Source organism: Uloborus diversus, chromosome 6, assembly GCF_026930045.1.
Source record: "Uloborus diversus isolate 005 chromosome 6, Udiv.v.3.1, whole genome shotgun sequence".
NCBI lineage: Eukaryota > Metazoa > Arthropoda > Arachnida > Araneae > Uloboridae > Uloborus > Uloborus diversus.
Genome location: NC_072736.1, coordinates 8690825 through 8706414, shown reverse-complemented (window position 1 = coordinate 8706414; position 15590 = coordinate 8690825). Strand labels below are relative to the sequence as shown.

Below are 15590 nucleotides of genomic sequence, written 5' to 3'. Positions count from 1 at the left end.
ATCAAACAGCCTTTCCACTAAGTCCGATACTATTTTCGAAGATCCGATTAGGAAAAGGAATTTTAGAAAACAATTTTTGAGTGACCAGTTAATCGGGTAAAATTAAATTTGGTGACCAGTAAAGGAGGGTCATTTTTCATTACTGTGAATGAGACCTTTTTGACACCAAAGAAAAACGACCACTTAAACGGAGTGACCACTTAACCGGTCGACTACTTATTGAGGTTTTACTGTAGCTCTATAGGCGTTCGGAAAGAGTAACAATCTTTGCACGCTTTCGCGGTGTCACATCCACAGCTGAAGACAATGAAATCTCAACCGACGTGATCATAGCTGCAACTTTCATCTTCGGAAATTCCTGCACATGCGCTCTCAGAACCCCTCTGAATGGTGTAAATTGATGACAGGTAAGGGGTTAATTCATCCCATAATTATGTTTACAAATTTTAGTTTGATTGGCGAAGAATACATGGAATGATTTTAAAATTCATGGAAGAAAAATATTTTGTTTCAATTAATTTGCACAAGGGTGTAAGTATCATGATTGACAATATCGATGCAATAAGGGGACAGCTCCACTCTAAAAAAAATCAATAACACGAAAAAACTCTTTAAATACGTTATGTTTAAACCTTTTGTCTTTATATTTAATACTAGCTGTGCCGCCCGTCGTTGCATGATCTACCTCGAAAAGAAAAGTTGTATCAAGTGACACGTGTTCAATAAACAGGCTTAAATGAAAGAAAGGAAAATGCGTACCATTTTCAGTCAACTTGTAAAGAAGAGCAATTTTATGATAAATTTAAGCAATCACCTCTTTGGAATTTTTTTAAATTCCAAAAATCTAAGTCATTGTTATCACGGATTTTATTGAAAGCCTCCTCCCCTCCTCTATGAGACTTTTATTCATATATTTCAATTTCAATCACAACACAGAGAAAAAGTGAAGCTGCCTCCTGGCACCGAGGTCGTCAATTACGCTATTACAAATACAAAATACAGTAGAGTCTTTTTTAAACCGAATATCTGAGGATTTCATGAAAAACTCTTTAATCATAGGTGTTTGTTGCAGTAAAAATTTATTATGGTAAACAACAAAATCGGATTTTAGATTTCAGATAATTTTTCACTTTCTTCTTCAAGTGTGAAATAACTTCTTTTCCCCATTGTTCGGCAACTATGTGATCCGCACCAGCGTTTTAGCGTGAGATAAAATAAGTTATATCGACAGAGATTTTCATGATGATTTTATGCTTGAAATGATTTTATTTCTGGTATACTTAACACAATTCGTCAAATAAAATGCTGACATATTCTCCTAAAATCATCCTTGAATGCCGGCCCGTCATTTCGAATTTTTCCTGCAGTGGTGAGGATGGGGGGGGGGGGGGGGGGGGAGAAAGAGATATACATTATACACACAATGAAAGTTATGCAAACCGCTCCCGTTTACGTGTAAATACATTAATTTCGCAAAGACAGTTTAATCCCCCCCCCCCCCTGCTTCCAACGAGTCTGCTTGAAAGACTGAAAATTACAAAATTTCTACTCAGTTACCGTTCTTTTTATTCATATAGGTGCAGTGGCGGATTTTCCATGTCGCAAACATCGCAATAGGGGGGGGGGGGTGCTCTCGACTATTACAACCCCAAAGGGGGGGGGAATGCACCTAATGAATTTGTTATATTGTTCTGTGATAGACAAAGCCCCCCGCCCCCGAAAAAAGGCATTGCGATGACACCCCCCCTAACCTGTTATAAATCCACCACTGTATGAGAGCTACTAGATAATTTCTAACTCTTAACTATTCCAGATATGGACGAGGAGGACGATAATAACTATTAAACGAATTCCAGGGCGAAGAAGTCGCATGCCAAAAAAGTTATATACATCTTTGCTGAATTAGACGTTGCCCATGACAAACCACGCGGTGGTCATGCCCCCTGTTGAACCAACTCAAGATGAAGCATTAGCCCGGTTCAAAGTTGTATTGACATTTAGCGTCTCTTTGAGTAGTGTCACAAATGGGATGCAAACTAAATTATTTTAACTGAAGCAGTTCAACTTAAATGCAACAAAATGAGATTTTAAAATGTTTAAAAATCCCTCTTCGTTCTTCACAGTGCCGCAAGATTTCTATCAATTATATATTGTATAGAATATTGCAACTTAGAAAGAGCAATTTCAACAACTTCAAAACTAACTTCCAAGGAGTAACTACAGAATTATTGAACACTGCAATGAGCTGTGTGCAATACTGCCAGCTGTTTTTTGTTGAATAAGGAATAGAAAACTTCTTTTACAGCCTTGCCGAGAGAGAACAGAAATAAGGCGTCTTGTTTTCTCTTCTTTTCTTTTCTTTTTAAAGTCAAACATATTCAAATACTATAGGTGCCGGAAAGTGGCTTATAAGTCACAGTTACTCAGAATGGCTCTAATTACAAGTTAAAATCTATATAAAAGATCGTGAAAAGATTTGAGGTTAAAATTCATGGTCAAAAACTATATCTGGCTCCCAATTTCGTCAGAATATAATTTCCAATTCTCAACTCCAATAAACTATAGGGGGCGCTGTAGCCACTGTCTAATGGCGGATGAAAAAGGTATAACAAACGCATGCTTATAACTTGCTTTGACGCTTAGTGAATGAGAGTAATTTTTCATCGTATTCGTGGGAAGCTTTCTTTTTTATTTTTCTGAAATTACATTACACCATCAACTGTCTGAAGCGTGTAATTTACCCCAAAGAAAACACATGGAATGGAATGTTTTACCTTTTTCTTTAGTATTATTAATCACCGCAAGGTGGCGTATTCGAGCTCTGGAGTTGCGAATTAGAAGTTGAAATACAAAATGAAATAAAATTTAGGAGAAAGTTAAGCAGGAATAACGTGGTGTTAGGTTAAAGTAAGTTTGATTTCTGCTGGAACCCTTTACCGAATTGTACTTTTGTAAAGGATGATAATGATTTGAAAACAAATAAATAAATAAACCAGCAAAAGAAAACAAACAAATCTGAAAGTCTGAAAAAGTCGGAAGTAAATCAACCAAAGCTTGACTGACGTTTCAAGGTGACGTAACGCGATTGTATAAAATTAATAAAATCGCGCTTTGCTGTTCGTGATTTGCGAACAGAAAACACCTGTTATCGGTGGAATGCCGACAAGTTTCTCCAAACCAGGATTGTGAATGGAAAGCTGGATTCGAAAACTATGAAGCGTAGTAGATAGGGCTCAAGGTCATATCCTTGTTCTATTATTTAATTTGAGCGTAAGATTTTTTTTTTTTTTTTTTTTTTTTGAGAATGTTGGAACTTGTCAAGAGAAATTTTTAATTCCAAAAACTTGTCTGCAGTTCATGGCTCATATGATTCATTTTTTATAGCGAAATGCAAATTCAACGTTGCGTTGGAACAGCGTTTTTTATGTTTTAATTGCATCTATTTGCTTTTTTAAAATTCATATCACGAGGGTTTTTTTTTTTTTTTTTTTTTTTTTTTTTCAGCCTCGAAAATGTTAACATGCCATTTTTTTCAGATTCCACTTCAAGCAATTCAAGCATAAACACTTGGTTTCGAGAGGAAACTAATTGGACGAACTTTCAACTCTCCATTTCTACTTCCTTTTACAAAAAAAGAAGTATTGTATTCGCGAAAAAAATTTCACTCAAAAATCGGCCTTAATTTCCATTTTGCTCTCCCCCGAATGAACGTTGAGTTTTTTTTTCGACCCGACCATACGTCGATATATGCCTAGGAACTTACAGACACACGAAATATCCATTTTGACGACCCACGAGATAATTACAAGAATTTTCTCGTGACGTCCGTATGTACGTATGTATTTGCGTATGTGTGTACTCGTATGTGTGTATGTATCTCGCATAACTCAAAAACGGTATGTCCTAGAAAGTTTAAATTTGGTACGTAGACTCCTAGTGGGGACTAGTTGTGCATCTGCCCTTTTGGTTGCATTCGGGTGTTTCTAAAGGGGTCTTTTGCCTCTTTTTGGGGGGAAATCATTGTTAATTTCGATGTAAACTCAAGTGGTGTTATAATTTGTCGAACACTTGGCGATATATCGCCAGTCTTTTGGTCGCCAAGTTTTGTCGCCAACTTGGCGACTATTTTGGCGTTTTTCTTAAATTTGGTTTCAAATTGGTCAATGTTAGTGATATTTAGAGAGTAAACTATTGAATCACATTAAAATTGCCAATAATAGGCAAATGACATGGAGTAAAAGGAAGTCACGTGTCACACATCAGCTCGTTTAAAATTCATATCACGAGTTTTTTTTTTTTTTTTTTTTCAACCTCAAAAATTTAAACATGCCATTTTTTTTAATTTTTTTTTTTTTTTTTTTTTGTCAGATTCCGCTTCATGCAATTTAAGCACAAACACTTTGTCTCGTGATAAAAATAATTAGGAGAACTTTCAACTCGCCACTTTTTGAGAACAATTTGTGAAAAAAGATTTTACGCTACGGCATAAAGAAAAACTTTGAATCATGTGGATTATCATTGCACAACTTCAAATTTAATACAGTATTTGATTTCAGAAGAAATAGTAGAAGACCCCTCGCTGAAAAATCTCCTACCTTTCATTTTATAAAATAAGTAGGCAACACTAAAAAGCTCATTGTATTAGAGCATGGCCCCACTAGATGGCGCTGTCACTTAACGGGCTTTGACAATTTATGACTTTTCCGTGTTTAACGGATGCAGTTCATGCATCCACCAATTAATGTCAACGTTTTAAAGTTCGTTTATTTTTTATTAGACGTCGCCCATTTTGATTGCAAGAGGCGCTGATAGCAGCCCCTGCATCCACCAATCAAATGCAACGTAATGGAAACAAGGGTTGCCTGTAGCGCCCTCTTTGTTGCCATGAGTTTCAGCTATTGTCACGGCCTATAAGAATTAAGTGGGGCCATGATTAGAACCATTACACAGTATTTCGGACAAATGCAGAGTCCGTAACATGACACTTTTTCTACCATAACTATTTCATTTGCTCTTTGATTTTCAAATTACTTAATTTGGGTTAGTTTGTTATAAAACAAACTCGAAATAAAATAATGTGCTAATCAAGCAGTAAACTAAAAAGTTATGGCAGAAAAAGGCAGGTTTACGGACTCAACATAATTGTTCAAAATACCGTGAAATGGTTCTTTAGCTAATCGTTTCGAAGTAGGGACGTGTCGAACGGGTCTAAATGACCGACTCCTTAAAATGAACGGTGCAATAAGAGCTCCTAAAAAATAAAAGATCGTATCTTTGAACGATGATATTTATTTTATAGTTCGGTTTCTCTCTCTCCTTCTCTCTCTCATTTTATTCCTCGATTTATCTTTTGATATTACTTTCATTTTTTTACGCGTTCAAAATAATTTTTTGGTTTATTTTCACCTGTAACCGTACTACGCTTGGAGATGTGCTAGAAATATTTTACAAAATGAATCCTAATTGCTTTATACATTTAAACCTAAGTGAGATATTTTTTGATTAAATTTTTATCTGCATATTTTCTTACTGTTGGCTGATTTTAGTTGATTTTCCTTAAAATGACAGAATGAAGCAATTTCGATGCACGTGAGTAACTTTCTCAAAGAGATGACCCACAATTTTTTTAAATGAACGAGCCCAATAAACGAATAATAATAATAAAAAAAAAACTATCGCCTTATTACGGATCATTAAAAATAACATTACCCATCTCTATTTCGAAGTTATTTTTGGGCTACTCTTAAATGTTAATTTGAAGCTGATATCTGTCGTCCTCTGTATTGTATTCTAACCATTTGGCGCCGAATCTAGCCGTCCTGGCGGCTAGCATGATTTTTTCACTTTAAGGACCATTGCGGAAGATTGCTGTGAGAGGAGAACCATTATGAAAAAATTTGATTTTCAATAAACTTACCTGAAGAGTGAAAATATATACAAGCTAAATTTTGAGGATGATTTATGGAATGTTTTGTCCGAGCTGAAGCGAAACGTGGATAAATTTTGGAAACCAAACCAAACCCGGCGCTAACACCGGTTATTTTGTGAGACCTCTGATAGATGTATCTCTACATAGTATAAAATGAAGTCTTCAAAAAGCCTCTGTGTGTTTGCACTGACAAAACTAGAGAACTACCCGGCCGATTTCGCTGAAATTTTCACAGATTGTTCCTTTAAGTCCTGAAAAGGTTTGCAGATCGGTTCGAAAAAAAATCAATGAACAGTTCTTTTCTTATTCCAATTTAGGCCCAATTTTCACGTAAACTCCCGAATATAGGGGTGAAAAATTACTTCCATATATCAATATTATATATCTTTGGAAAGAGTAGAATCTCTAGTAGAACTCTACGCAATTTGTTTCAATGTTCTAACCTATTTACGGCGGGAGTTATTTGCTTTTTTAGCTTGAATTTGTTTTGGCTCAGCTGAAATTTAGGCATTACTTTCTTCATTAAATCTATCAATAAAAAGTGAAGGAATTGTCCCACAGTATTCTTTTTGACACCATTGAAAAAAGCAACATTTTTTACTCCAAATCTCTTTCGACCTATGGTCGAAAAACTAAGCATCTATCTCGAAAGGAAAAAAAAGTTACAAGCCTTTTTAAATCAAGTTCAAAAAATCTCATGTCCATTCAAATTGTGAACCATTTTCTTTCGCATTTTAATTCCTTAAACTTATTTTATTTAGTGTTTCCATGCTTACGCATTTTAAATTCATCTTTCTCGATTTAATGTCTTAAAGGTACTTTTATATCTGTCGTCATTGTTTGGAAGGGAAATTTTTCATGATGTTTTTTTTTATTTATTTATTTAAGCCTGATTATTGAATGTACGGCACTTGACACAATTTTTATTTTCAAGGTGGATCGGGAAAAGCCGGGCAATGCAGCTAGTGATTAATAAAAACTTCGCAATAAATTTTCCATTGAATATTCCAGGCCCCACAATGTATGCCCGTAAAAATTTTTAGGTCCAGAGATTTTCTCTTTAGAATCTTGATCTGTAGGTGTTCTAATGTGAGAATATCTTGGGTAGACATGTTGAATCCTGCGCGAAATAATTTTACAGGCCATCAAAGATAGCGGCCATTTTGGTTCACTTGCTCATTACGTTTTTCGCAACGTGCGTACCTATAAATTTATTTTTAGTTTTGAACTGAAATTTTTGGGCCTTAGAAAGTCAATTGATGTAATAGTTATGTCATAAAAACCGCTCTGGCTTTTTCTACAATTTTTACGTGAGGTATCTCTAACGTTTTTTGTTTAACATTCTAGTTACTTAAAAGTGTACAAAAATTAATAACTCTTAATGAAACCAAACGATTTTAAAGTGTAAAACCTTTTGTGTAAAACAATATTTTTCAAGGTCACCAGCGAAGCCAGCAATATCTTCTGTAGGGGGTTTTTTGGTCAAAAATACCTTCTAAAGGGGGGTTTTTTGATAAAAAAAACCTTCTGAATGGATTTTTTCGATCAAAAATACCTTCTGAAGGGGATTCTTTGATTGAAAATACCTTCTGAAGGAGATTTTTTGATAAAAAATACCTTATGAAGGGGATTTTTTGATCAAAAATACCTTATGAAGGGGATTTTTTGATCAAAAATACCTTATGAAGGGGATTTTTTGATCAAAACAGCCCTTTCATATGCATAAGCTACTGTATTAAAATTTGCATTCATGTTAAAACCAGTGGCTATAGGGATTCCCTCCCCCCCTCGGTCCACGCTGTTCAAGGTTATTTATCGTCTGCTATCAAAGTAATTGTTTTCGAGTAAAAATGTTCCACAGTTCCAAAAACTTTTTGTTTCATGTTTTTCTGTGACAATAACTATTTTAGCAATGGCTGATATTTCTAAACTGAGTTCAGAAAGTTTTGGTAGGCAATTGAAGACATCTTGAAGACAGTTTTAACAAACGAATATGTAGTTTGTCAAAAGGAATCAAGAGAAAAATTATGTTCTTCGACCAAAAACGAGTTCGGGAAGCTGCTGAAATACGCAAAGACGCAATATTGAAAAACGCGGCTAGAAAATATAGTGTGTCATTGCAGCAACTAGTGCTATAAGAAATACACGAGAGGAAAAACGCTAAAAAAAATGGTAGAAAAAAATGCACAGACAAGTTATTTTGAAAGTGAAAACAATATTTTACAAAAATTAGAAAGTACTGAAGGAGGTCCAAATCAAGACGAAGTTCTTGTAGACGAAGACAGAGTAGCAGATCTTAACAGCGATATGAATGTTTCTGCTGCGAATTCATATGCACATCCAAACTGTATAAGTTCTTATATTCGAAAGTATGAGCGAGAAACCAATACACAGTCTGCGCAACATCTATTTTCAAAATTTGAACTGTTTAAAAAGGCAAATGAAATATTAAAGCCTCTGTTAAATGCTGGGCATGGATTTATTCTTTCAGAAATAAAAGAGTTGATGCTTAATGCTTAATGTAGATGAAAATGCATTGTTTTTTATAAATGAAACAAAACTATTTCTCGTAACAACGTATAATGAAAGGATTCTTTTCTGTGCTTCCAAAAGAAAGAATGACCCTTTGTTGGTTTTTTTTAGTCATTTATCTCCAAAAGTACTTGCTGCTGCTTTTAGCTCACAAGAGGCTGTGAAGACTGCAGAAAATCATTGATAATCTTGAGAAAATCATTATAAGGTGTTGATTTTAGACTACAAGAGAAGTTCTGCTAAGCGAGTAAAGACGGTTCAGGATGCTCTTGGCTCAATGGATGAGGAAAAAAGTCAAATAATAATTCAATCGCTACGCACAAATATTGAAAGCTTGAAAACAGAGATTGAGTTTTTGTTAAAGGATGTAGTGGCAAATCAGAACTGTGCAAGTGTTGGGAAGTGTTTCGTTCACTGGTATCACTTGTAAAACACTTGATTATTGCTGATCGCGAAGAAAATTACAAATTATACGTTCAAACTGTTGAATTACTGTTTCCAGTCTTTCGTGTATTTGATTGCATCATTTATCTACTATATGAAACATGGTGCGTAGAGAGGATAAGGGCGCTAGAAAATGAGTGTCCCTACCTGTAAGAAAAATTCATTCAAGGTAAATTTGTTGTTAAAATTCAATGCTGTGAAGCCAGAGATGAAATTGGAACAAACGATTCAACGGTCACAGAAAAGTGCCGGAGAAATTGCAGAGCAGACGAGAAAAAGTATGTTGCCGAGTGGCATTTAGAGTATCATGAAATTTTAATGATATGCAATATGTTTCGTGGTCTTACTAGTTCTCATTTAATGGATCACTGTGAGAGTGTCCCGCATCCTTATTTTTATAGGCAATCGTAGCCAGTATTTTGATGAAAATGTCAAAAGACTTGTTGATTTTATCCATCAACATGTAAATCCCTATGATATTTCTGAAACAGAGCAACTTTACAGCTTTCTCACTAAACAACTTGTGAATGGTAGTGTCAAGATTCGCCTTCTCAGCATCATGAATCATTGATCAGAACAGTACCGCCACTTTAGACTGGATACATTTTGTTTCAAAAATTGTCTGATTTACTTTCCAAAGTCAACCTACCATGCTTTGAGGCATACAGTTTTTCATAAAATATCACTTCTAAGCTAATGGGGAAGAATCAACTTTAACAAGGGTACAGAGACATGGGAATAGCGAAAGAAAGGGGAGAATGCATTAAAAATATTTTAGCTCATGACTTGTTTCCAACGAACACATTATGTGATGGTCAGGGGCGTGCACAGAAAATTTGGGGCCCGTCATAAATGCCCACAAATGTTTCGGCCGCCCTTCCATATTGTTTAAGCACATATTTCATCCCTAGTTTTAAAAATAATAGGCCCCCTTCAGGCTCAGGCCCGGGCAAACAGGTTTCTCTTATCCCCCCCCCCGGTGCACGCCCCTGGCGGTGGTGATTCACCTACCAAGCTAGATTGCAGAAATATCCGTTCCCAGAACATTTTTTATTTAGCAAAGTATCCCCAATAAAAACTGCCCTCGTTATATATTTCATGTCACAAGTCCGCCAAATAAAGAAAAATTTTGGCGAAGTTATCAGCAATGTTCTGCACGGATTCGTTCCTGTATGCTCTTTTCATGACCTTCATCCTGTGTTCGATAGTTATTTGCAGCATGTTGTGAAATAATTCGAAAAAATGAGAAGAGAATCAACTAAGGGCAGAACAAACATTGCTGTAATTGACAGAAAAACACTAGTACCTATGCAGGTAGAAAAATTCTGGTCTTCAGTATCAAATAAGGAAAATTTATAGTAACTAGCACGCAAGAAAATAGAAGAAATGTCAAAAATGCTACATTTTCAGCTATTGCAAGTGGTTTAACAGTTAATGAAGAAGCAATCTGCAATACTTTTCATAGCAGATTTGAGACACATCATTGAAGAGCTTAATTAGAATAACTCAATAGAAGATGCAGATCTACAAATTTTTCCACACATAGACTGGGCTGATAAAAATTGCTCAAAAAGAGTGGCTGCGGCATCAAATGATACAGACGTCCGTCGTAGTGCATTAACATGCAATGCAAAAACAGATCGTAACCTTTTTTAAAAGTAACTAATCTTGCATTTTTCGTTTATTGTGTTGTTGAAGAAACATGTATGTGATAAACAGGAGTTTAAAATGAGCATTTTGGATTATTTATTAATTTTTGTACCCTTTTTAGTAACCAGAATATTCAACAACAAATGTCGGAGATATCTCCACGTAAAATTGAAGAAATAGCTAGACCGGATTTTATGACATAATTAATACATTAATTGACTTCCTTAACTCCAAAAACTGCAGTTCAAAACTAAAAATAAATTTGTAGGTACGCCCGTTGCGAAAAACGTAATGAGCAAGTGAACCAAAATGGCCGCTATCTTTGATGGCCTGTAAAATTATTTCGCGCAGGATTCAACATGTCTACCCAAGATATTCTCACATTAGAACACCTACAGATCAAGATTCTAAAGAAAAAATCTCTGGACCTAAAAATTTTTACGGGACTACATTGTGGGGCCAGGACTAGAAATGAAAGTTCTAGCTCTGAAATTAATTTACTTTTCTCAATCAAACTTTTACAGTTAAACAGTTAAACTTTAAACAATTTTATACATTTCAATTAGCTAAAGTTTTCGTTTTCGAGGGGGGGGGGGAGGTAAGCATAGTTAATAATGCTCAAAAAAAAAGAGACGTGAGTTGAGAAAAGTTAAGAACGATTGCCTAAAAATGTGGCAATGCTCGCACCTGACAGCAGGACTTTCGGAAACCAAGGCACGTATTCCACAGATACTCAGTGTTTTAAGGCAACCCAGAATCCTTCGATTCTGAGAACGATGGTCTTTTTGGCTAGATTTCAAAAAATAAGGGGAAATAAGTTAAAAAAACAGGTTGAAAAATCGCAGCCGATTATTATCGGTTCATACCTGTCCGAAAGGGATCCGTATATTGGCGTTCCAATGATGCTTCCCACATTTGCCATGGTCATTACAAGGCTGGTGTAGTGGCTGTCTTCGCACACCATGTTCCACTGCAAAAGAGATCACTGTTAGAAATTGATTTTGCTTTAAATAAATCTAATTTTGGTGTTGATTTTGCTGCTAATTTTGAGAGCCTCAACGGGTCAACTACGCCAGCCGAAGCTCAGTTCGTGATTTTTAATAGGGAAGTTGCAACCTATTAAATGTTCATATTTTGGCTATTGGATATTGTTAATTGACCCTCAAAACTAAAAAATTCACCATCGCCGAATTTTAAAACACCGTGGTTGATTTTTAATGAATTTTTAAAAATCCACGCGCAAAAGTGCGCGCTTCTGAAACGTCACGAGCCTACGTCACAGGGCGCGAATGGGTAGCCTTCCGCCGAAGATCCCTTGTTTTCGCTAGGAACATTTTGAGCGCGCTGATATTTTAATTTTTTAGAAATTCAATAATCCTTTTGAACACACTATGGAGGCCGGATTCGTTTAAGCACAATCTAAATAATCTTCCTCAAGTAACACCAATGAGATATTCGAATATTTTCGAGAGGATGAGAGGTTAAATGTTCCAGAAACACGAGGAGTTAAAAGCGAGGAGAAAGCCTTTTACGTTTCGTCTTCGAAGTCCAATGCGTGACCTTCGCTTCTCCCCTATCGGAAGAGGGGATGACGTCACTTCCTATGCTATTTGACGTCACAAGAGCTTGAACTTTAAAAATTAATTTAAAAAAGACTACTTATCGTATCGCAAAAATGTTTTCAATTATGATGTTCATACATGTTACTCTATCATATAAAAATAAAATTGAAAAATCGAAAACTTCCCTATTCCTTTTACGAAGTAAAGGAAGTATTGTATTCGCGAAAAAAAATTCACCCAAAAATCGGCCTTAGTATAGCCATCCAAAATATCCATTTTGACGATCCCCGAACTAATTACTGCGAGTTTTCTCGTGACGTCCGTGTACGCATGTATGTGCGTGTATCTCGCATAAATCAAAAACGGTAAGTCCTAGAAAGTGGAAATTTGGTACGTAGACTCCTAGTGGGGTCTAGTTGTGCACCTCCCCTTTTGGTTGCATTCGGATGTTCCAAAGGGTTTTTTTTACACCTTTTTTGATTGAAATTATTGTTAATTTCAATGTAAACTCAAGTGGTGTCCAATATTGGGAAAAATAATCTGTACAAAACTTTTTTTTTTACTTCAGTTTGCAACAGACTTGGAATGAAAATGTTTAAAGTGTTTCTTTGCTTACTCCACGGTACTATTATCATTAAAATGGACCAAAAGGAAATCATGTGATGCGCACATCAGCTCGTTCATTGTGTAATGATTTTGGGTTAAAGCCGCATTCTTAGAGAATTTCTATGAGAGTTACTGCCCCTCGCTCCACAAAATGTCTCTTTTTTTATCTGGTAAACAGTGAAAAAAATCTGCCGGAAAATTATTTCTGCGGTATATGTGAAAACAAAAATTAGAAATACTTTTCTGTAAAATCAAAGGTTTCTCAATCTCTTATGAACCATAAAACAAAAAAAAAAAAGGAAATTATTCGAGAACCAGCTTAGTTTTTTGTTTTTGTTTATGTTTTCAAAATCTATTCGTTAAAGTTTTTTTTTTTTTTTTAAAGCAATTAAAAACGTTTGCGTTAGTTATTAAAGATATGTAGCAGAAATTAATTGCAAAAATTCCTTTATGTTTTATTTACAGTTATAATTAGTAATATAAGACATTATTATATTTATTATGCACAAGTAAACAAACATGTAAGACATAATCCTGACAATCAACAAAAGTAGTCATAAAATTAACAGAAAAAGAGTGCATGTAATGTTACTATTAATCTCGTTTATCGCGTCTCGTAAAACGCTCATTAGGATTATGTCGCGATTTTCCTATGTCTCCCAGAAATAAATAGCGAAAAAAATATTTTCTTTAAATCTGAGACCACTGAAAGAGTAAAAATATTTCTGGAAATTCTGGGAAAGTTTTTATGTTTTTCTTACTAACCAAAGAAAGAAGAGACACTATTAGCTTGGATTTTTAGACATATCGCACTTTTTTTTTAATCCCCCGGAAACATAGTACAACAAAAAGCTACTATATTATGTATATATATATATATATATATATATATATATATATATATATATATATATATATATATATATATATATATATATATAATTTTTTTTTTAACCCGCAAAGGTTAAAATCTCTGAAGGTCGGTCAAATGTTTCTAGGAACCGGCGCTGGTTCACTAGTTGAGGAGCCTGTACAATAATGACGTGAATTATATTGAAAAAGACACTAAGCTAATTGAATCATTATAAAAATTTATCTGTCAATACAGGAATAAACGAGCTGATGTGTGCATCACATGACTTCCTTTTACTTCAATTTAATGTCATTTCCCATTATTGGCAATTTTAATGTGATTCAATTATTTCCTCTCTAAATATCACCAGCAGTGGACAAATTAAAACCAAATTTTAAAAAAAAATCGCCAAATTTGTCACCAAGTTGGCGACAAAACTTGACAACCAAAGGACTAGCGATATATCGCCAAGTGTCCCACAAATTATAACGCAACTTGAGTTTACATCGAAATTAACAGTGATTTCCCCAAAAATAGGGGCGAAAGACCCTCTTAGGAACATTCAAATGCAACCAAAATTGAAGGTGCACAGCTAGATCCCACTAGCATTCTACGTACCAAATTTCAACTTTCTAGGGCATACCGGTTTTGAGTTATGCGAGATACATACACACATACGCACATACATACGTACACACGGACGTCACGAGAGAATACGTTGTAATTAACTCGGGGGTCGTCAAAATGTATATTTCGGGTGTCTGTACGTTCCTAGGCATATGTCCACGTGTGATCAGGTCGGAAAAAAAACCTCAACATTTATTCGGGGCTGAGTAAAATGGAAATTAAGATCGATTTTTGAGTGAAAATTCTTTCGCGAATACAGTACTTCCTTTTTTGTAAAAGGACGTAAAAAGGGAAAGAAAATACAACAATTTTTAGCAATAAGTTACCGCCCCTAAGCTATGATTAAGGCATAACTACATGCAATTTGCCAGACAGCCTGAAATTTTAGTTTCGTTCTTATTAGAACTCCTCAGTCCCAGCTTCAATGAGATAACATCTGCCTCCGGCTCGATTATTCACTATTCCTGACTGAGGCAAGGACGGATCCATAAAATGTTCAAGGAGGGGGCGATTGTTTTTTTCTCTTTACTCTTTGGAACTTCAATTTCTAAAATCTTCCGAATGAGTGTACTGAACCGTATAGGTTACCCTTATGTAATCAAAGATGTCCTACAGTTGTGTTTCTTTCGAAAAGTATCCAGGGTGAGCCTTTGAACCTAGCTCTAATATTGTCTAAAATTGAGATTTTGGAACTTCATTTTCGAAAAAAATCCTGTTGAAAGTTCGGGTCCTGATCCCCAGAGTAATAAGAGATGGGCAACAATTGCATTTGCGTTTTCAAGACTTCAATTCCGGAAGAATTCCGGAGAAGAGCTAGCTTTATTCTAACAAAAGCAAGGTAAGGAAGCACGAAAGCAAGGTAAATTTAACAAAATTATCAAGCTAAAAAATTTGAGTCGTAAAGTAGGTTATTAGCGTTAAATAGAAATTTTTGCTATCCTGCAATATTTAAATCTCCTACATAGTACTCAATAGTACATAGTATGCATTTTTTCAAGGTCAAGTTAAATTTTTCATTTTAAATTTCTTTTTTTTAAATATTATTATTCATTTATAAATGTTGATCTGAAAATGTGTTCGCTTATAATTTTTGAACTTGATATTTTGTTTCAATTAATATGTAGATAAAAAGAAAAAAAATCAGTTTTTTGAAGGAAATTATAAAGTTTAGGCTTAGTGTGAGATATCTAAATGTTTTTTAAATTTGAATAATTGATTTTATGGTGCATGTGGGGTGTGGGATATAGGGGGACATTGTTTATTCAACAAAAATTTAGAGTTACTAAAAAAAGATTTTTTTTTTTTTTCAATTTATCCTGGCATACTCGTACCTACAAGTGCTGGCTTAACCTTTCAGATGCACGGGTTGCCATTGTTCAAATTGCAT

General features: G+C 34.9%; 1 protein-coding gene across 1 annotated transcript in view; it reads right to left on the bottom strand.

Moving 5' to 3' along the window:
• The window catches only part of LOC129224542 (organic cation transporter 1-like), a 71483-nt gene that overhangs the window by 46228 nt on the left and 9665 nt on the right, over nucleotides 1-15590 (bottom strand). Inside the window, exon 3 of the mRNA XM_054859017.1 lies at nucleotides 11422-11525. Coding sequence (XP_054714992.1) covers nucleotides 11422-11525 — 104 coding nt within the window. The remainder of the gene's footprint in view (nucleotides 1-11421; nucleotides 11526-15590) is intronic.